Raw genomic sequence first — 20,068 nt, 5'->3', positions numbered from 1 at the left:
CTGCATTTCTTGGCTTCAAAATGCTTCACTTTTTGGCTGCAGTCATAGAATCACAGAATCCCAGACTGGTTTGGGTTGGAAGGGATATTAAAGCTCATTCAGTTCCACCCCTTGCCATGGGCAGAGCCAACTTCCACTGTCACAGGTTGCTCCAAGTCCCATCCAGCCTGGCCTTGGACACTTCCAGGGATCCAGGGGCAGCCACAGCTTCTCTGGGCAACCTGTGCCAGGGCCTCCCCACCCTCCCAGGGACCTCACTGGGTCAGGTTGCTCAGGGCCCCTCCAACCTCCAGTGATGGAGGGGGTGCTTTCCTTTCCAGTGGATACAGGGCCTCAGCCACCACTTCTCCCTTGTCTGTGTGGTTTCAGCCCCCACCTCTTCATCCCTCTGGAGTCAGGTTCTCTCTGCTTTGCAGTTTTCTTTTTTATGACTTTAGGGAGGAAGAGGGGAGGGAACTGCTGTAACACAGGGGTTACAAACAGGTGCATTTCTCACTTTTAGAAGTTTATCCAGCAGGACAGTTCGGTATTGAATAAAAGACTGTGGTATCTGTGGTGTTTTAAAGATGATCTGTGATAAAGTACTTAAGGTAAGACATCTGTGAAATGTGTGTATATAAATATAATATGCAGTTCTTGCGATGCACTTCCAAAGCCTGGGCTTTCCCTTTAAGCTCTGCTTAGTTCCTTTAAGCTGAGTTCATTTAAGCTCTGCTTAGTTCCTTTAAGCTGAGTTCATTTAAGCTCTGTCTTTGCTTAGATATTTCTCTTGCAGCAGCTGAAGCCTCGTGGCTCTGCCTTGGGCCCTGTGCTGGGGGGCTCTGGAAATGCTTGGAAAATCCATGGGCAATGGGGTGCCTTGCCTCTACCAGTCTCAGCAGTAAGATGTTTAGTAAAACTTCCAGATCATTCTCTTGTAAGATGATTTATTCCCTTTCTTTCTTTTTCTTTTTCATTCTTTTTTCCCCTCAGACCAAGTGGGAATTGCAGTTTGGCCTGGAGTGTGAGGGCTCCTAAAGCTTGTGTATTTTTCTTATTTTGTCTCGCTGAGCAGCGAAATCTGAATTTTAAAAATCTTTTTAAGCCTTTATTTTTTTTTTTCCAGAGCATTGTCAAAGTAATACAGAGTTTTGAGTTGATACCTGACCTCCTGCAGATGGAAAGCTCTGGTGGGTGTTTGTCCCCTCGGGTCCCTGCAGAGGCGATTCGGTCCCTTTGGCTGTGGCTGGGACAGCTGTGGGGACAGTGACACATCTGTTAGACAGGCTCTGCCCAAGGACAGGCTTTGGCAGGCTGGACCAAGCTCTGGCAAGCTCCAGGGCAGGGCTGGAGCCAGGTCTGGCTCTGCTGGGAGGCCTGGAAATCCAAGCAAAGACAGCGGAGGGGAACCGGCGTCTGGGCTGGGAGAGCAGAGCTGGGATTAATCTTGCCTAATTTAGGGGGGATTTTTGAGGTTATCATTCTAATTCTGAAGCAGTCCAGCTCATTTCTGCTTAGACATGGTAGCAGGCAGGTTAGACATGGCCCAGGCAGGGATTAGTTTATCCAAAGTTGTCTAAAGTCAGCCTGTGCTGCTTTTGAGCTGTTGGCTTCTCTCCTTTGGCTGCAGTGGTGGCTTTAGGGACACCCTAGAGGCTGAGATACCTTTTAGCCACCTAAAATTAGATGGGGTGGTCTCACCTTGTCTTATCTTCTCCCCTATTTTAATCAGATTCTGTTCTCTGCATGGGAATTTTAATTCAATTTTGAATGACTGTGACATGGAGAAGAAAACTTAAGCCTGACCCTTCTGCTTGAGCCTGGGGAGGGCTGAGAGCTCTCTGCAGTGCTCTCAGGGAGTTGTGAATTCAGAGAAGGGATTAAAATGTATTACTGATTATTCCTTGCCACGTGGACTCACAGAGATCTGCCCAACTTCCTGAGTCTGAAATCCCCTCTGTTACTAAGATGTGTCACTAAAGGACACATTTTTACTGAAGTTTGTGTCAACTTGGTGGCAACTCCAGACACCAGAGAACGGGCACCAGAACAGAAAATAAATTTTTATGCATGTTACCCTTTCTGTGTGTTCCTGCATTTTAACTAATCCCAAATGCTTGGATGGGGATCCAGGCAGGGTTGAGGTCCATAGGAGAAGCTTTTCCTGCAGCAAATGGCATAGGGGATGCATAAAGAGCTCTGAAAAAACTGGGATGGTTCTAGTAGAGGAGTTTACACTTCAGGGACATGGGCTGGAACCTCCTACTTTCATTTCTTTTTGATTAAGGGAAGGATGGTTGTAGATTAAAAAGCAGTGAGCGAGTTGGAGAGAAAACTGAATGTGGAGAAAACCTTGTTTTGGCCTGCTTAGAAGGGATGAATGCTGTCAAACTGTAAAGTTTTAGAGAAATACCAGCTTTAGTTTTATAATTCACTTGCACAAGGGCAGAGAAGCTGCTGAACACCATTTTCAAGAGAACTCACAGCCACGAGGTGTGTTTGAAATGAAGATTTTAGCAGGTTTTCAGTTGAAACTTCTTCTTTAGGAATGAAAAAGGGGAGGTGAAAAGGTCACATCAGGAACAAGTGTTCCTTTAGGTGTCTGGTGCTGCTAAAGAGCTTCTTAGGGCTGTTTTATTCAATATTCTCCTCGTGAGGTTCCTGCTGGCTCTGGTTCCTGTTCCCATTGCTGTCTGTGGGCCAGAGTTCAGCAAAGGTGTAAATATGTGTGGAATTGTGCCTATTCAGCAGTGCTTGTACCTGTGCACTTGCTCTACCTGAGCCTTGCTGGATGTGCTCACACTCACAGACGTGTCCTGTCACCCGAGGATGCAGCACGTGGAGCTCCCAGTGAGAGGCACTGGGGCAGTACCTTAGCCTGGGATGGCAACTCCTGTTTTCCTGTTACCAGACCAGGTGTTTTGGCTGGGAAAACCAGAGTTATCCCATCTTATTAAGCGATGCAGCTCCTGGCATGACCTGGTTCTTCACAGGGAGCTCTTTAATTCAGTGCTCAGGTCAGGCCCTGGGATGAGGAGGCTGTGCTGCTTCTTGCAGGAGCCTGGTTTCTGGGAAACAATGCTGTTCCAACCTAGCCATAGGTTTGTTTTAGTGCTACCAGAAAAGGGAGTGGGAGAATGGAGGTGCTCTTTCCCCAGACAAAGGGAGGGTTCTGCCAGTGGCGTCTCAGACTTGGTGGAGGCTGGAGGGGAACATGGTCTCTGTTCCCATTCAGTCCTTGGCCTCTACTGACTCTTCCAGCCAAGGAGTGTTGATGGCAGTTCCCATAACAGCTTTTCTCTTGTGGATGTGTGTCCATTAGGCACCAAGTCCTGGCACCTCTTGATGCATCCTACTTGGTCACAGAATCCCAGAATGTGCTGAGTTGGAAGGGACCTACAAGGACCATCGAGTCCAACTCCTGGCCCTGCACAGGCCCATCCCCAAGGGTCACATCTGTGCCCCAGAGGATCATCCAAACCCTCCTGGAGCTCTGGCAGCCTTGGTGCTGTGCCCACTGCCCTGGGGAGCCTGGGCAGTGCCAACCACCCTCTGGGGGAAGAACCTTTTGCTGAGATCCAACCTGACCCTGCCCTGACACAGCTCCAGCCATTCCCTGGGTGCTGTCCCTGGTCCCCCCAGAGCAGAGCTCAGTCCCTGCCCCTCCTCTGCCCCTCCCCAGGAAGCTGGAACTGCCATGAGCTCTGCCCTCAGTCTCCTCTTCTCCAGCTGAACACCCCAAGTGCCCTCAGTGTCCTCCCACAGCTTCAAATCAAGGCCTTGCCCCATCCTCGTTGCCTCCTTTGGACACTCTCTAATGGCTTCAGATCTTCCTTATATTGTGGTCCCCCAAAGTGCCCCAACATTCCAGGTGAGGCCACCCCAGGTCAGAGCAGAGCAGGACAATCCCCTCCAGGGCAGTGCTGGTGTCCAGGGCTGGAGCTGGGCTGTAGGATCTGGCTTTGCCCTGAACAATGACAGGGAAAATGGGTGCCAAACCCTGTTAAATCCAACCCACCCCCATGACAGCTGCCCTCAAGTTCTCCAGTTCTGTGCAACTTCAGGGAATGTGAAATTCCATATCTTTGCTCTGCCAAATCTCTGGTCATAGGGATTTGGAAGGCTGGTGCCTGTTTGTAGGGGATTGATGCCACTTCCACAGTCAAATCAGACCACATTTTACACACTTAATAAGTGTGTGTTTGTGTAGGAAACGGTATGTGGGATTTTAATTTTAGCTCCATGGATTTTTGATAAATTCTATGATGCTTTCTTTCCCCAGGGCAGTGCTCCAATTTACCTTGTTTTGGTTGCCTTTGTGGCAGGTAGACCAATTCTTGCCCTCTGCTTATTCAGTTTATCTAATAGTCAGCCACTGAAGTTATTTGACTGCTCTGGTGGGAGAGCACAGTATTTAAATCAACAAATATTGAAGGTTTCATTCAGCCAGGTGCCTAAATTTGAGCTCCAGCTGTGGTTAGGGAGCTCATTTTTTGTTGTTTTGTTGTTTTGTTGTTTTTTTTTTTCCCTGGCACTGACTTTGCTGCAATAGTTGCTTAAATGGCCACAACATGGTCTTTTGAAGTCACCAAATGCAGAAAGAGAAATAAGGGTTGAAAGAATAAGGGCACAGTTGTGGCTCCCTCTGCCCAAAGCTTTTCAAAGAGTTAAATAAAATGGTGAATGAAGTAGCACTTTATCTTCTCCCAGAGTTGTTCCTGCCAAAACCAACCAACCTCTTGTGCCTCTTTCTGTCCTCAGAAGGGTCTGGGTGGTGTGAGAGGCAGCAGGTGGAGGTGAGAGCAGGGGCAGCAACTCCTGTTTTCCCATTACCAACCCGGGTGTTTTGGTGTCTCCTGCTTGGAGAGCCCTCAGTTACTGCTGGCATGGGGTTTGTGCCAGGTCAGAAGAGGCATTTGTAAGTCATATGAGGAGCAGCTGGGGGGGCTCAGCCTGGAGCAAAGGAGGCTCAGGGGGGACCTTCTGGCTCTGCAACTCCCTGACAGGAGGGGGGATCCGGGGGGGGTCGGGCTCTGCTCCCAGGGAACAAGGGACAGGAGGAGAGGGAACGGCCTCCAGCTGTGCCAGGGGAGGCTCAGGTTGGACATCAGGGATAATTTCTTTGCTGAAAGGGTGGTCAGGCACTGGAAGGGGCTGCCCAGGGAGGTGGTGGAGTCCCCAGCCCTGGAGGTGTCCAAGGACGTGGCACTCAGTGCTCTGGGTGGGGGTTGGTCAAAGGTTGGACTCGATGATCTTGGAAGTCTTTTCCAACCTTAGTGATTCTGTGATTCATAATATTGTTTTCCTTGAGTGTTTGGGCTTCAAGAGCAGTGGGAAATGAGGTGCTGATACCCAGGGAGGTGGTCTGGCTTACAGAGTTGTCCTCCAGTGTGACTCCAGGCTCTTCTGATTCTGTGGGTGAGAACTGCTTTGATGGGAGCTGGTTGTGACTCAATCCCCCCTGCCCTGACAGCCCACTCAGACACAGCTCTCCCTGGTTCTTCTTGTGTTGCTCCTCATAATTCTGGCCTCTGGAAGGAAAGCAAGCCAAGGAATCCCTAACAGCAGGTTGATGGAATCATTTTACTGATTGTGCCAGGGAATTGTTACCACTCCTGGTTTCCTGGGGAGCTGCTGGTTGGTCATGTCACAAACTTCCCTGCAAGTACATGGAATTCATACTCAGATTTTTTTCAGCTTGGGTCTGAAATCTCTGATGGGAAAAATTCACTGATGGGGGAGCAGAGAAATGTTTGGAAAGGTTTCACATGGGTATTGATGTTTTAGCTGTGTGTTAACTGTTAGTCAGGCTGCAAAGGTCTCGCTGCATTTGAATCATATAATTATTTTAGCCTAGAATTGCATTTAACATGCTTCACCCATGTGTTTACTCTGTTACCTCTGAAATGACACCATGAATCCTGTCCTGCTTTGTCCCAGGTAAAGAGCCAGACTCCAGTAGACAGCATCCTCAGGAGAGCTGGGACTGCCAGGGAGTTGTTCCTTGTGATGTCTCCTGTAGCAGCAGAGCCCTGATGTGGGTTTGGCTGCTGAGCTGTGTCAGTGCCACAAAAACTCACCCATACAGCTCTACCATGTCTGTGCCATGAACACAGCCCTCCCAGCACAGCTCTCCTGGGTCAGCCTGGCCTTGGGAAGGGCTTTACCAGAGATCTGGTGCAAGACTGGGCAGCGTTTTGTTTGCCAGGAGAGTCCAATAAATGGAGTTACTGGGAAAGGCAAAGGGAATGTTTGCCATGGTTGGGAATAAATGGCCACGTCTGCAGCTGAGGCCAGTGAGGATGAGTGCACTGCTGTCACCTGAGCCACCCACCCCAAATGTCACCCTGTGGGCATCCAGGTGAGCTGGGTAGGTGGGGGAGTGAGCAGCATAAGAGGACTGTGGTTTAGTTGACGTGGTGATGTTTGGTGTAAGGTTGGATGATCCTGGAGGTCTTTTCCAGCCTTACCAATTCTGTGGGACTGTGATATGTATCGAGCAGTTTCTGGAGGAGAGGGTTGCTCCTCATTAGCCACTGTAAGTAGCTGTAGCTTCCCTTTGGAGCTTTGATACCACTGGTGACCCTTTTCTCCTCTCTCCCTCCCTCTCCTCCCTCTTCCTCCAGGGTTTAATGCCATGGCTGCAGATGAAAGCGCTACGGAGAAGCAAGTGGGGGAACCAAAAATGGCAGTAGACGGTGAAACCAACGGTTCCTGTGAGCACAGCGAGGCTGGAGGGCACCCAAACCCAGCCAAAAACACTCAGGACAACACGAAAGTGAGCCAGCAGGACTCTGGGACTAAATTAAATAGGATAGCAGAGAACGGCATTTCGGAGCGGGACGGAGAGACTGGGAAGCAAAACCACCTGAAAGCAAATGACTTCACACAGACTTCTGTCACAGGGAGCAATGGGTATATCCTGACCAAGCAGATGGCACAGGAGCAGCCCCTAAGGACTACCAGCACCTTTGCTTCCCTCACCGGCCATGCTGCAAAAACCCTGCCTGGAGGAGCGGGCAAGGGCAGGACTGTGGGCCCCTTTTCCCAGCTCCAAGCCACCATGCCAAGCAAGCTCGGGGAGGGCAGTAAGGACATGGATGCTAAAAAAGTCCCTGCTGCTAACGCTGAAGTCAAGGTCCACAGAGCACGGAAGACAATGCCTAAACCTACCCCCAGCCTGGTAATGTATCTGCCCAGCACTGCCTCGGGTTGCTCTTGGCTTTCCCTGGGTGTGTGAGGGAATCCTGCCTGCATGGGGATGTGTAATTCAGAGGTGGCCCACTGGATGGATTTATTTTTTTAAAATTTTTTTTAAAAAATATATATTATAAATATATTTATTTTTATTGTTCTCTTCCCACAGACAGACAGAGACCAAAATATAGTCACATTGCCACCGTCAGCTCCCGTCCCCAATGTGTTTCTAAATATATAATTGATCGATTGCCTTCTCCAACAGATCTATGTGGGACACTAAGTGGCCTCTCCCTCATGGCTCTGTTGCTCGTTGTCTGCTGACATCCAGAGCTGCCTGTGAAACAAATTAGATTTCTTCTAAGGTCGACCCAAAGGAAATTAAGCATAGCATGTAAACTTGAGGCTTCTCCTAAGCTTGGAGGCTGTCAAGAGGCTGATCTGTTAGGCAGCTTGATTGCATTGCTGTAGGAATCATTATGGACTAAACCAGATGATGTTTTCCCTCTCTGTTGCCTGCAGAAATGCAGCTTGTGAGGAAATGTTCACTCCAGAATCCTCGGGTTGGATTTACCACCACTTCATAGAACAGAGCTCTGCCTTTTTTGTTAGGAGGCAAAAGGAGATGTCATTTGGTGTGTTCATGTTACAGTGGGAGAAGAAATGGGCCTTTCTTTGTCATGAGACAAGTTTGGGGCTTTTAGTTATTTTTCTGGTTCTTTGCCAGGGGTAGGGGATAGATCCTGGAGCAGGGAGGTCTCCGCTACAAGCAGTTGGTCTTCATCCCTGTGCTGCTTTATATTTAACTACAGAGAACTGGGTGCTCTCACTGTGCTGATGGTGGAGGGAGACCTGCCTTGTAGGTCAAGGAAGGGATTGCCAACCCTGCTTGGCAATGGGAGTGACTCCCAGGAATGCATGGAAGCTGTTGCAGCTTCTCAGGGGTGGGTGTGGTGGGTCACTGACACGATCCAGCAAACTCAGAGTGATCCTCACGGGTCCCCCATGTGTGGCAGCACAGCAGCACTGAGATGTGAAGGGCTCAGAGCTGTGGGTTGCTGTGATCTGGAGCAGAGCAAGAGAGAGGGAAAAGGAAAAGGGAGGGGTGGCACCTCACCAGCCCCAGGTGGGGAAAGGTGCCAGTGGCACCTGTGCCTCCGGGAGCAGGTGGGAGTCCAAAGAGCACAGCAAGATAACAAACCTGTGGGCACCCAGCCTTGATAGCAGGGCAGGAACTGCTCCTGCCTGCCTGCCTGCCTGCCATGATTTCCCAACCAGTCTCCCAAACCACTCATTTCCCCTCTGTCTTGCCCTGGTTGCTTTGGAGTTCTCTGCTCTGCGAGCCCACTGTGTCTCGGGCAGGGGGAGCCCAGATGCCCCAGTGCAGCCAGATGAACATCTCCCATCAGGCTGTCTCTTACCCAAAGAAGGCTTTGCAGCCCAAATTCCCTCTCAGCTTTCCTCCAGCAGCCTGTTGTGCACTGAAAGTAGGCCAGGAAAACCCTCAGACCCTCGTGGAATTCACAGGGAGTGATCCCAGGGGGCCGAGCGGTTGAAAGGGGCAATTCCCTTTTAAAAGTCTAGTGTCTGCTACGTTAGGAGGGAGTGTTTTCCTCATTCATATTTTATGATACATCAGAAGAATATTTATATTCAACCCTTGGGCTTTAAGGTCTGTCTCTAGGAAGTGGTGTGTGGAGTTTGGGAGCACTTGGAGAGCTGGGACACAACTCTCAGGGACAGTGCTGGTGATCCTTGTTTGCTCACACCATAAAAGTGGCTTCAAAAACCAAAGTCTGTACTTGTTGGGCTGCTCTGGAAAGTGCATAGCCAGTCCTCAGCTCCTCTGGCCATTTGCCTTGGGCTTAAAATAGGGAGAGAAGCAACATTCCCAGGAAGGGTGGTGAGAAGAGGCTGTTCCCATGTTCTCTGCTCAAGCCTCTGCAGTTGAACATGAACCCAAGATTTGATCTCAGTACTGCAAGACAATAAAACATCTGTTGTGTTCAGCCTTCCTGATAATTGCTACCTAATTTTTCCCCATTGTCTTTAGAATTTACATGCTATTTTCTTTGGAGGAGCAGAGTCCTTGCTCGTTTTCATTTTTCTGCCCTGATTATTTCTTTGTTGAGCTGCTCAGAAGAGGCTCCTCAGCCCAACAGTGCAGGAGCTTTTCCACGTTCACACCTTTTCCCCTTCAAAAACACCATGAAATCAGGTGCTGTATCCCAGGAAATAAATTGTGGAAATCACCCAGAAGCTGATGTTACAGGACACAGTGGTTTTCTTTGCTAATATTTCTTTGAGCTTTGTTGTTTTCTTGGTAGGACTGTTCTTGCAGAGCTGTGTTGCCTGGGAGAAGGAAGGGAGGAAGGTATTTTGTTGCCTGCAAAGTGTAAGCATTTGTTCCCCCTGGCTCCTGCAGAAACCCACTGAGGCCAAAGAATTGTTTTCTGTAATCCAGTAGCTACCAGGGGACCTTGGTAGCCTTTTCCTGCACGTGTGAATTGGTCTCTGAAAGAAAGAAAAGAATTTTCTCACCAGTTTAACCAGCTTTTTCTCTGTTTAGGAGTTGCTTCCTGAATTGGGATCGAAGCTGAATCTGAAACAGGTGACACTTTTAATTGATGTTGTCGCATGTTAAGGTGGTTTTTGAACAGAGACCTCAGAAGAGTTGTTGGCAGCATCATTTCTGCTCTACTTTTGAGTAGAGCAGTAACACAAGTGTTGCACCTTTCAGAATAATCTTTCTTTCATTCCTAATCCATTTACAATCCTGTTAAGAATCCGAAAGTTTCTGGGGCCAGACTGAGAGGCAACTCTGTGTGTGTGTGTGTGTGTGTGCTGTGCTTGGAGAAGGCCTCTCCTGCTTGGAAACTCCAGTTTCTGAGCTTAATATCATTAAAACATGAGGCACAAAGGCTGATAAAGGTACTGAAAGCATCCCAGAGTTGTCTTTGGTGACAGGAGGAGCAGGTGGCTCAATGGGGAATCCCGAGTTCTGTTTCCAGGGCTCGGTGTCCACGAGGCAGGAGTTTGAGGTGTGTGTTTGTGGTGGTATTTTTTATGCTGTGCAGAGGACTGGGATGGGGGAACTGAACTGTCAGAAGGAATAGTGCAAAAATCTGTTAAATGAGCATTTTGGCCTGATTCACCCTGTGAGCCCAATTTAACCTGGGGAAGACAAACCCCAGGCAGGGAGGAGGAACTTGATGTGGGAGATGCTTTGCTTATGCTGGTGTTTCTACCAATATTCATCAAACTATACCTTCAAGCAGCATTGCCACTGAGTATCTGATCCCAGAGCTGGTAATGCCTTCTCTCTGTGTGCACACAGGGCTGGATATTCCATGTCAGTGCCCAGCTCTGTGGGAGCTCTAACCTAAGAACACCTTGTGTTCCATCTCCTGGGGCCAGGCAGGTGGCAACTGGAGGACTGCAGGTGTCTGAGGTTGCTCAGCAAGCTTAGACCCTCTAACATGCAGAGAATTTAAAATAAAAGTGCAGGGCCTAATGGGGATGAGGATGGGAATGTTGTTTCCTTGGGGGGGAGTAAATAAAAAGCACAGGGGGCAGTGAAACAGAGCTCTTGTCTGATGGCAGGGGCTCTGCCAGCTTGGATGAACCCAGAAGGTCCGTCAAGGAATCTCTCCAGAGGGTATCTGAGTGTTCATGGGCAGACTGAAAGTGGGAAGTTCACGTGTGAGAGCCTGGCCACAGTTAAATATCACAGAATATTCTGAGTTGGAAGGGCCCACAAGGACCATCCAGTCCAACCCCTGGCTCTGCACAGGCACCCCAACAATCCCACCCTGTCCCTCAGAGCATTGTCCAAACCCTCCTGGAGCTCTGGCAGCCTTGGGGCTGTGCCCACTGCCCTGGGGAGCCTGGTCAGTGCCCAACCACCCTCTGGGGGAAGAACTTTTCCCTGAGATCCAACCTGACCCTGCCCTGGCACAGCTCCAGCCATTCCCTGGATCCTGTCACTGCTCACAGGGAGGAGAGATCAGAGCTGCCCCTCAGGAGGAGCTGCAGATCCTGGTGAGGTCTGACCTCAGTCTCCTCCAGGTGAACAAAACCAGTGCCCTCATCCACAACTTGTAGGGCGCCTCCAGACCCTTCAACCTCTTCCCTGATGGGAAATCTTCAGGAGTGACAAGGCCACAGGGTGCCATTGTGCTGCTCCCACAGAGGGGTTCCTGCAGAGGGAGGTGGGAGGTGAAGATGTGCTGTGCAGTACATTAGATTTTGCATTTAACTGGTTATGCTGCTGAGGTGCCTGCACTGGCTGAAGGTGCTGCCCCAGTGCCGACCACAGCCCACAGAAATAACTGTCCTAACCCCCAGCAGATCTATTTGTGTCAGGAGCCTTGTTGTCACATCTGGTCTGAGCTCCCCTTTTCATTTTGACTGGTTTGTGACACTCCCTTCCCCTGGAGCTGCTCCATCCAGGAGGGCACAGGCATGAGAGCCCACACCTCTGAATACTCTGGTTCAGATACCCATTAAATGCAGGTTTGTAGGAACATCTACACTTAAGCTCAGCCTGCCTGGCAGCCTAAACCGCTGTGATTTTATGCAGAGAAGTGACTGCACTCAAATCAATGTAACTGTAATGAAGTCAAAACAGAATCCCTCCTCTAATGGGCACATGTTGATCAGCAGATAAAGGGTGGATCAGCCTTGTCTGATCTAGATTAAGACCAAAGCCTTGCAGGTTTCTGTCTGTTGCTCCAAGGTAAGACTTACTCGAGATTCTGAAATTCAGCAATAAAAACATAATCCTTCAGCAGCACAGTGAAGGGGGGGCAGCACCACTGCAGCTCCTACGGGCACTGTCATCTGCCTGTGATCAATTTTTTATAGCAGACTGATATTTCTTGCTTAAATACCATTACCAGCTGTTAGAGGCAGATCCCCCTGGGAGCTGCTGCTTCGTGCTCTTCAAAGGCAGCGCCTTGGTACAAATCCTGTCCCCCCATGCCCGGTGGATGGAGGGAACAGAGCAGCTCCCTGACAGCTGCTGTGCTGCCCCGTGGCAGTGCTGCTTAGTTTAGTCCTCCTGGCCACTTGGCTTTGGTTTCCAGCTTGTTTTATGCCAGAGATGAAAGCGCTTAAAAGAAAAAAAAATAAGAAAGCAAGTCCATCTAAGCCTGGGGTGGTTTGAGGCATCGAGGGGGTCAGTCCTTCTGCAGAGCTCTCCAGAGCTGCCCTGCTCCAGGCAGGACCAGCAGGACCTGTGCCTCTGTCCTTCCACCAGCACTAGGATGGATTCTGCTCTGGTTTTCCCCTTCCAGCTTGCTGGATTTGCTCATGGAAAGACCCTTTCCTTAATTGCTGGGCTGTGGGGAGTATGCAGTGTGTGCTCTGTCAAACCGACACGGGGGTTAATTAGGAGTGTTTGTTCTGCATTTTTGCTTTCAGGGGAAAAAAACCAAAAACCTGAGGATATTCTATCTTTTGCTATTTTTAGTAACTTCCCCCTGCTGCTCTAAGGGACTTCTGTGCCAGTAACAGAAATGTGGTCGATCCCACTGAAGTGTGGAAAGCACTTGAGTTTAATTCCTGTAAACACATAAAATATTGTGTTCTTGCCCTAATCTAAGCAGTTTTCTTGACTGTATTTCTCCCAATGGTGCTGGTCCCATTTTTGCTGTTTGCTGACACCAGCATTGTTAGAAATGTTGAAGTAGCTGTCCAGCTTCTTCTCTTTTCCTTGCAATGCCTAAGATGAAATAGAGACATTGCAGCCTTTTGCTTAGGATGAGCTGATACCACATGAGAAGCTGCAAGAAATGAAGATGTTGTGATGCAATTTCTTTTTCTCTCTCATTTTTTGCTCTTTTCTTGGCCTCCAGTGACCCACATATGTGAGGGTTAGGACAACATGTGAGCACAGGGAGCTCAAACTGTGTCCTGGAGTTTTCTTTACGTGGGATTGTCCTCTCTGTACTCCTCTGTGCTTGATTGGTAAATATAATTGGAGAAGAAAGAAGGCAACCACGGCTGTTTTGAACACCAGTGGAGTTTGTTTAGGGTCAGGAATGGTGCTGTTCACCTGTGATTTGGCTGTTTTCAGTGGGCCCATGGAGGTGTTGGATGAAAGCACCGCTGGCCTCTTGAATGTTTGCTGGTGGAAGTGAAGGAGGATGAACTTCATCCAATTGCTCAGTTAAAAATCAGTTATAAAACTCAAAGGTTGTGTTCCCTCACTAGTGGCCTTAGCAGGTCAATCCATGTCCAAAGTTCACCCAAAGTTGTGCTTCACTTGCCCAACATGATTCTCTTGGTGCAGGCCCAGCTTTGCTGGTCTGACATTTTCAACCTTTAGGACTCTGGATCTCCAGGAAGGGAAGCAGGAATGTGTTAGGATTTGTCACAGCACATTGGATGAGTGGATCCTGACTAGCAATTGTTGCAGCACCTGCTGCTTGCACCCCCTTTTTGTGCTTTGCCAGCACAAGTGTCCCGTGCTGGGAAAAGAGAGTTTGCTTGGCTGGACACTGAGAAGTTTTGTGGATACCTGTGCCTTGTGCTAGGAACAGGGAGGGCAGGAGGAGCCTGTCCATCATGAAACTGGAAGAAGGTGGCATGTGACAGGAGCATGGAATTGTTACAGTTGGAAAAGACCTTTAAGATCATCAAGTCCAACCATCAACCAGCACCACCACCATGTCCTTAAGTGCCACACCCACATGTTGTTTGGACTCTTCCAGGGGATGGTGACTCCATCACTTCCCTGGGCAGCCCATTCCAATGCTTTCCAACCCTTTCTGAGAAAAAGTTTTTCCCAATGTCCAAATCTGGACCTCCCCTGTTGGACCTTGAGGCCGTTTCCTCAGGTGTGGGTGGCCGGGCTGTGCCAGTGGCTCTGCACCCCACAGAGGTGGCTCAGAACTGGGTCCTGCCAGCCCTGAGCTGGGGCACAGGGTGGCAGGGCTTGGAGGCAGGAAAAACCCACACCTGAGGCTTTCCTTGGACAGTTTCCCTGGCAGGAAACTCGCTGGAGCTCAAGGGGCTGAGCAGCATTTTGAGGAGTCCTCTGATGGTCTGGGGGTCACGGGTGGGGCTGAGAGCTTTGGGTTTAAATGGATCACTGTCATTCCTTGTTTCTGCTTTGCTTAGGTGGGAGGGTGTCGTGCCCACACAACCTGGCACCCACTGACCCCCTCCCAAAGGCACAGTCTGCCTTTTCCTTTGCTGCTTTTCCTGGAAGCTGCTCCCTCACCTCCCCAAGAGGAGCCGGGTGTACCTGGGCAGGGAAGGAAACAGAGCTGTCTGTGCAAGGAGGGGCCCAGGAGTGCTTGACTGGGATTGTAAGGAAGCAGAAATTCCCAGGAAGAGCAGAGTGCTGCCTTAGCAAAGCCTCTCTTCTGGGAACATTTAAATTTGGAGTGGCTAGAGCAGAGCAGAAGAGCTCAGTGCAGGAGACCAGGACGGGCTGTAGCTACTGCCTTGAGTGAAGAGCAGAATTCAGGGACATCAGAAATGGGAAAAGAATGAACTTCCATCCTTTAAATCCACTTTTGAAGGTGTAAAATTTAATAAGAACAGCAAAGATGTAACTGTTTTATGTGGCTGAGAATGAGGAAAGATGGTGAGAAAACTGGCTGTAAGTGCTTACAAATCTGGGCTGATCCTTTTTATTGCAGTCCTTAGATGTAATATTTTATTTTTACATCTATCTATCTATCTATCTATCTATCTATCTATCTATCTGTCTATCTATCTATTTATCATCTATTTATCTGTCTGTCTATCTATCATCTATTTATCTGTCTATCTATCTCTCATCTATCTATCTGTGAGAGAGATATGCCTGCTCAGTCTCCCATGCCATCAGATCCTCTGAGAGATCTGCTCACCTCCTTGTGGGAATTCTTGTTCTTTACCATGGCTGCATATGCTTCCAAGTGATAAACCAGATCTCACAAGACCTAATTTGATTTTTAAAAAAAATCCACCTGTTTTACCAGAGTTGCCATGAAAAAGTCACATTTAGCAGTTGTCATGTATTGAAGATTTTAAATTTATTTCCGTGCTGTAATTACAGGGGCAGAGAAAAGCCACAAGCTAACAACACATTACTTTTTAATTTAGAAATTGGATTATCTTCTTCCAAACGGTCTGGCATGTTTTGAATGTGAATTCCTCATGTTTGGGAATAACAACACCTTTTATCAGAGACCAATTGTAAGAACCTGCACATAAAGGACACAAAATGCAGGCCTTGTGTACACTTGTTGCAGGCAGCTCTGTGTCAGATGTGCCTCTCCCAGGCTCATTTTTAAAGATAGAAATGGAAAGCATTGGATGTTCCAGGGGACTTGGGAATTCTCAGAATAATCCTGTTGCCAAAAATTACTGTTAACCTTTAAATCTATAAACTAAGGACTTTTAACAGGTATAAATAGTATTGTTGAGACTATTCTTGGCATGCTGTGCCCAGCACTCCTGACATCCATTTTTTAAGGGGTAGAAGAACTGGGAGCAGTCTCAGGAGTGATCCAATGTCCAGAAAATGATCCTATGGGCACTTAATTTGCTCATTCTTTTACACTTATTGAAGAGAAAGTTAAAAAAAAAAAAAAAGTTGGTCATAGTCCATAAGCATCTTCTGGGAGTGAGAGCTTCTGATGAGATAGGGCTTTTTAATTTAGTTGAAAAAGCAGAATGCATTTAATTATTTGGCAGGGAGAGCAATTAAGCGTTGGAACAACATATCAAAGGATGTGGTAGATTTGTCTTCTTTGAAACCGTTAATCCAAGACTAGATGCCCTTTTAGTAAAGCTGTGGCAATTCAGCCATAAGTTATGGGCTTGATGCAGGAATCATTGGCCCTTTGATGGCCTTTTTATGTGGGTCATTTCTGATCATCATTACAGCTTTGCTGTCCCTGGCCCAACCCTGCTCTGCCAGCACTGGGCACATGGCAGAGCCATAATTAGGAGAATCAGCCTCTTCCTCGTTTGTGCACAAGGTCACATTACTTGAAAGCAGTGTCTGAGGGTGTCTGCCTGAACCTGGGCTTGACAGAGGGTTTTTGTTGCTTCCTGCTTTTTATTCCGTCCTTGCCCTCGCCTGGATTCCTCTTTCTGTTCTGGTGTCTCAGCTGGTGCTTCACGAATCTCATAAGAAGTTTTTTACTGCAAGTGGAGCAGCATTAAAGTCCTAGAATCATAGAAACACAGGATGGTCTGGGTTGGAAGGGACCTTAAAGCTCCTCTCGTTCCACGCCCCTGCCATGGGCAGGGACACCTTCCACTAGCCCAGGTTGCTCCAACCTGACCTTGGACACTCCCAGGGATGGGGCAGCCACAGCTTCTCTGTGCCAGGGCCTCCCCACCCTCACAGGGGAGGATTTCTTCCTAATACCTAATCTAAACCTCCTGTGTGTCAGTGTGAAGCCATTCCCCCTTGTCCTGGTGCTCCAGGCCCTTATAAACAGTCCCTCTCCACCCTTCTTGGCTCCCTTCAGGCACTGGAAGGCCACAATCAGGTCACCCCCGAGCTTTTCTTCTCCAGGCTGAACAATCCCAATTCTCTCAGCCTTTCCCGTGCTCTTGGTTTGCTGGAGCAGCTCTTCCAAACCTACCTCCTGCATGGGTACAGCTGGATCACCTGTGGAGTAAATCTGAGGGCAAACCCAGTGTAAAATGTCCCAGCAGAGGCAGCTTTTGCCCCATGTACCGTTCACCCCGTGGCTGTGGATCTGTGGGAGGGAGGCACAAAGTCACTTTGTTTCATGTGCCTCCATTTCTTGCCCTTTCTCAGCAGGTACCTGATTGTTTGGCTGGGATAGGAAAGTGTTTCACTGAACTGGACCAGGAGGCCTCGCACTGACCTTGACTCACCTTTGCCGCACTCGGTGCAAAAGGCACAGGAGTAAAAACACCATTAAAACCAAGCCACGGCTGTTTAAAGGATAAATACAGGTGGAAAAGGGAAACACGAATACAGTCTGGGCATCTCTGTCTGAGGCTTTTAGGGTACATGAAACAGAGTTACACAGTCTTTCAGGAAGGGGATTTTTCTCCGGAATTAGAGGAAAAAGCATTGAAGAACCATCAAAAGCTGAGAAATGACACTTGAGGACATGGTTTAGTGGTGGACTTCACAGTGCTGGGTTAATGGTTGCACTTGGTGGTCTTAAAGGTCTTTTCCAACCTAAATGATTCTCTGTGGAGCTGTGGGAGCAAACCTTTCATGACCAAAGGTGCAGGATGAGACTTTGCACTGAGCACAAGCTCAGACTAGAGCTGCCTTGGTGCCTGGAAGGGGCTTCAGGGACAACTACAGAATTCCCTTGGTGTACAGTAGGAGCTTGTATCCTGCCTGGGATTTGGGATGGCAGCAGCTGGAGTGGGAGTGCCTGGTTTAAAGGGAACTTGGACAGGTCTCTGTAGAAGGGCCTGCAATGACAAGCAAAGGGCTTCTTTGCCTGTGTTTTGTTGTGTGCTGGGCTGGAGTTGCTGAGGCCTGATGGTGCCAAATGCTGTCCTAAAGGAAGACTCTCTTCCTGGTCCTGCCTGCTCTTCCAAAACAGCTCTGCAGGGTGGGGGTGTGCATGCCTGGGGTGACAGGGCATGTTCCAGGGAATAGGTACATGTATTGCATTGGTTTGTCTCCTCCAGAGCCAACCAAAGGCCTGTGTGAGCAGTGTCTGAGCCTTGTCACCTGCACAGCCTTCAGCCAGTGAGGGAGTCACTTCAAGCAGGCTGGGAGTGTTTAGGCAGAGTACCCTAAAGTGCTGGAGGAGGGGCTGTGTGCTTCTGCTGTGAGTGTGTGCTCCCACCTTCAAATGACAGTTGGGAGAAAGGAATTAAATCGGTATTCTAATTTTTTTTTAATTACTTATTTAATGCAGAGGCTCAATTAAACTGCATTTGGTTTTCCAGCACGCAAGTAAAGACCCCAAAGATGGGAGAGACAGCAGAGATCAAAAAGAACCCAAGGAGAAGGAGTTTGAGAACATGCTGGACTTTGTGAAGCCGTTGTCGTTGCCCTCTCTCCCGGGCCTTCACCAGTCACTACCTCAGAACCAGAGCTATGTGGCCACCACGAAGTCGCAGACAGGTAAGAAGGAGAGAGCTGGAATCCTCAGCAGCTCCCACCTCCCCAGCCTGTGTGTGTGGGGGGGAGATGAGGAGGTTAACAAGGACCAAAACCTCTGTTAGCACCTTTTTCCACTCAGGGTTCCCTTTCCTGTTGCTGCCACTGACCTTGTCAGTCAGAGTTGTCTCATCTACTCACTTTCTGCAAGTGCCCTGCAAAGGTGGCACTTGTGTCCCCAGAGTCCCTGCTGCTCCCCTTGGGTGTTGGACAGGGGATATTCTTTTAGTACCCTGTTGAAATCCCCTCCCAAGTGAAGCCCAAGTGAAGGGAGCACTTCCCCTGCAGTCCTTCCTGCACCACCCTGTGTCCTCCTGGACAGCTGAGCTCTGTCAGGCACCTCTGCTAAAAAAGCTTTTGTTAGAGAAGTCACTTTGATCCCTATTTCCTGGATGATATTCTGAAGAAGTTTCTGCCAATTCTGAAGGACTTTGAATATCACCACAACTGCTTACCAAGAACTGCAGCCTTATAAATAAAATTAATTGGGCTAACAGGATGTTTTTGAGAGGTCTCTTCGTAGATTTGTTGGTGAAATTTCATCCTGGTGGCAGATGCAGGAATGCTTTCAAGGAACAGGCCATGCAACTGCAAACACTAATGCTGGTGCTGAATCTGGTTGCTCTTAAAAGAGCCTGCACCAAACATCCTTCTGCTGTGTATTCACCAAAGACATCATCAGGCAGGGAGATGTGATGTCTGATTTGATTAGAAGGCGGGAGAAGGAGACTTAAGAAATTAAGACCCAATCAAAGTAGTGAAAGGAATCAAACAAACTTCCACAGTAGGTGTGAAATGAGGTTAAATGGCAAACAGCTCTTTATTTAAGGTACCTTTTTCCTGTGTGTTCTTCAGTTCTTGTCCCATTGCTTTCATTGTCAGTTGGTATTATTGGCCTTCAGTGTCTATTTGAGCAAGTTGGATTCGATTCAGCCTCCTACGACATCAGCAGCACTGCCAAACACAGGCTAATTTAAGGATTTGATGCTGTGTGGTGGTGGAGGGGCCAGAAGGAGTGTGGAGAGGATACTCAGAGTTTGGGTGGGTTTGCAGCACTGGCAGGAAGCTGTTTGTGTGTTTGCACATATGTGTGTGTCATCTTTTGGTTGACTTGTAAATAAAGCAGTTGGAGTGGGAAGCCTTTTTCTCAGATCGTGCCCTCAAGTGGGATTTCATAGAAACCCAGACTGGTCTGGGTTGGAAGGGACATTAAAGCTCATCCTGTTCCACCCCCCTGCCATGGGAAGGGACACCTTCCACTAGCCCAGGTTGCTCCAAGCCCCATCCAACCTGGCCTTGGACACTTGCAGGGATGGGGCAGCCACAGCTTCTCTGGGCAACCTGTGCCAGGGCCTCACCACCCTCACAGGGAAGAATTCCTTCCCAATATCCCATCTAACCCTGCCCTCTGCCAGTTTGAAGCTGTTCCCCCTTGTCCTGTCAATCCAGATCCCTCTCCAGTACAACCCCTACTCTCTGTCCCTTCCTCTTTTCATTCCTGAGCAAACTTTGGATCTCTTTTGCTCCTCTTTTCCAGCTGCTGCAGTATCTCGGAAGAAAAAACGGAGAATGGGAACCTATAGCCTGGTTCCCAAGAAAAAGACCAAAGTGTTAAAACAGAGAACAATGATTGAGATGTTTAAGAGCATAACTCATTCCTCTGCAGGTGCCAAGGTAAGGGCAGCACTGGGCCCTCTGCACACGTTTGTTGTCACACACATGTCCCTTGTCTTGGCACACCAACCCCATGCAGAGGTGCAGGGATGTGGTGGCTTCTTG

The 20,068-nt window shown here is 48.7% G+C and overlaps 1 protein-coding gene across 14 annotated transcripts in view; it reads left to right on the top strand.

Moving 5' to 3' along the window:
- Positions 1-20,068, top strand: part of EHMT1 (euchromatic histone lysine methyltransferase 1) — a 127,959-nt gene that overhangs the window by 61,728 nt on the left and 46,163 nt on the right. For 12 of the 14 annotated variants that reach the window (XM_032708189.1, XM_032708192.1, XM_032708197.1 and 9 more), the window contains exons 3-6: positions 6,606-7,162; positions 9,746-9,787; positions 18,076-18,253; positions 19,827-19,963. In XM_032708189.1, the coding sequence (XP_032564080.1) occupies positions 6,606-7,162; positions 9,746-9,787; positions 18,076-18,253; positions 19,827-19,963 (914 nt within the window). The remainder of the gene's footprint in view (positions 1-6,605; positions 7,163-9,745; positions 9,788-18,075; positions 18,254-19,826; positions 19,964-20,068) is intronic. The other 2 variants (XM_032708202.1, XM_032708191.1) reach the window with 1 other exon arrangement.

The sequence above is a fragment of the Chiroxiphia lanceolata genome, chromosome 21, assembly GCF_009829145.1.
Source record: "Chiroxiphia lanceolata isolate bChiLan1 chromosome 21, bChiLan1.pri, whole genome shotgun sequence".
NCBI classification, from domain to species: Eukaryota; Metazoa; Chordata; class Aves; order Passeriformes; family Pipridae; genus Chiroxiphia; species Chiroxiphia lanceolata.
This window is presented reverse-complemented; position numbering and strand designations above follow the sequence as displayed.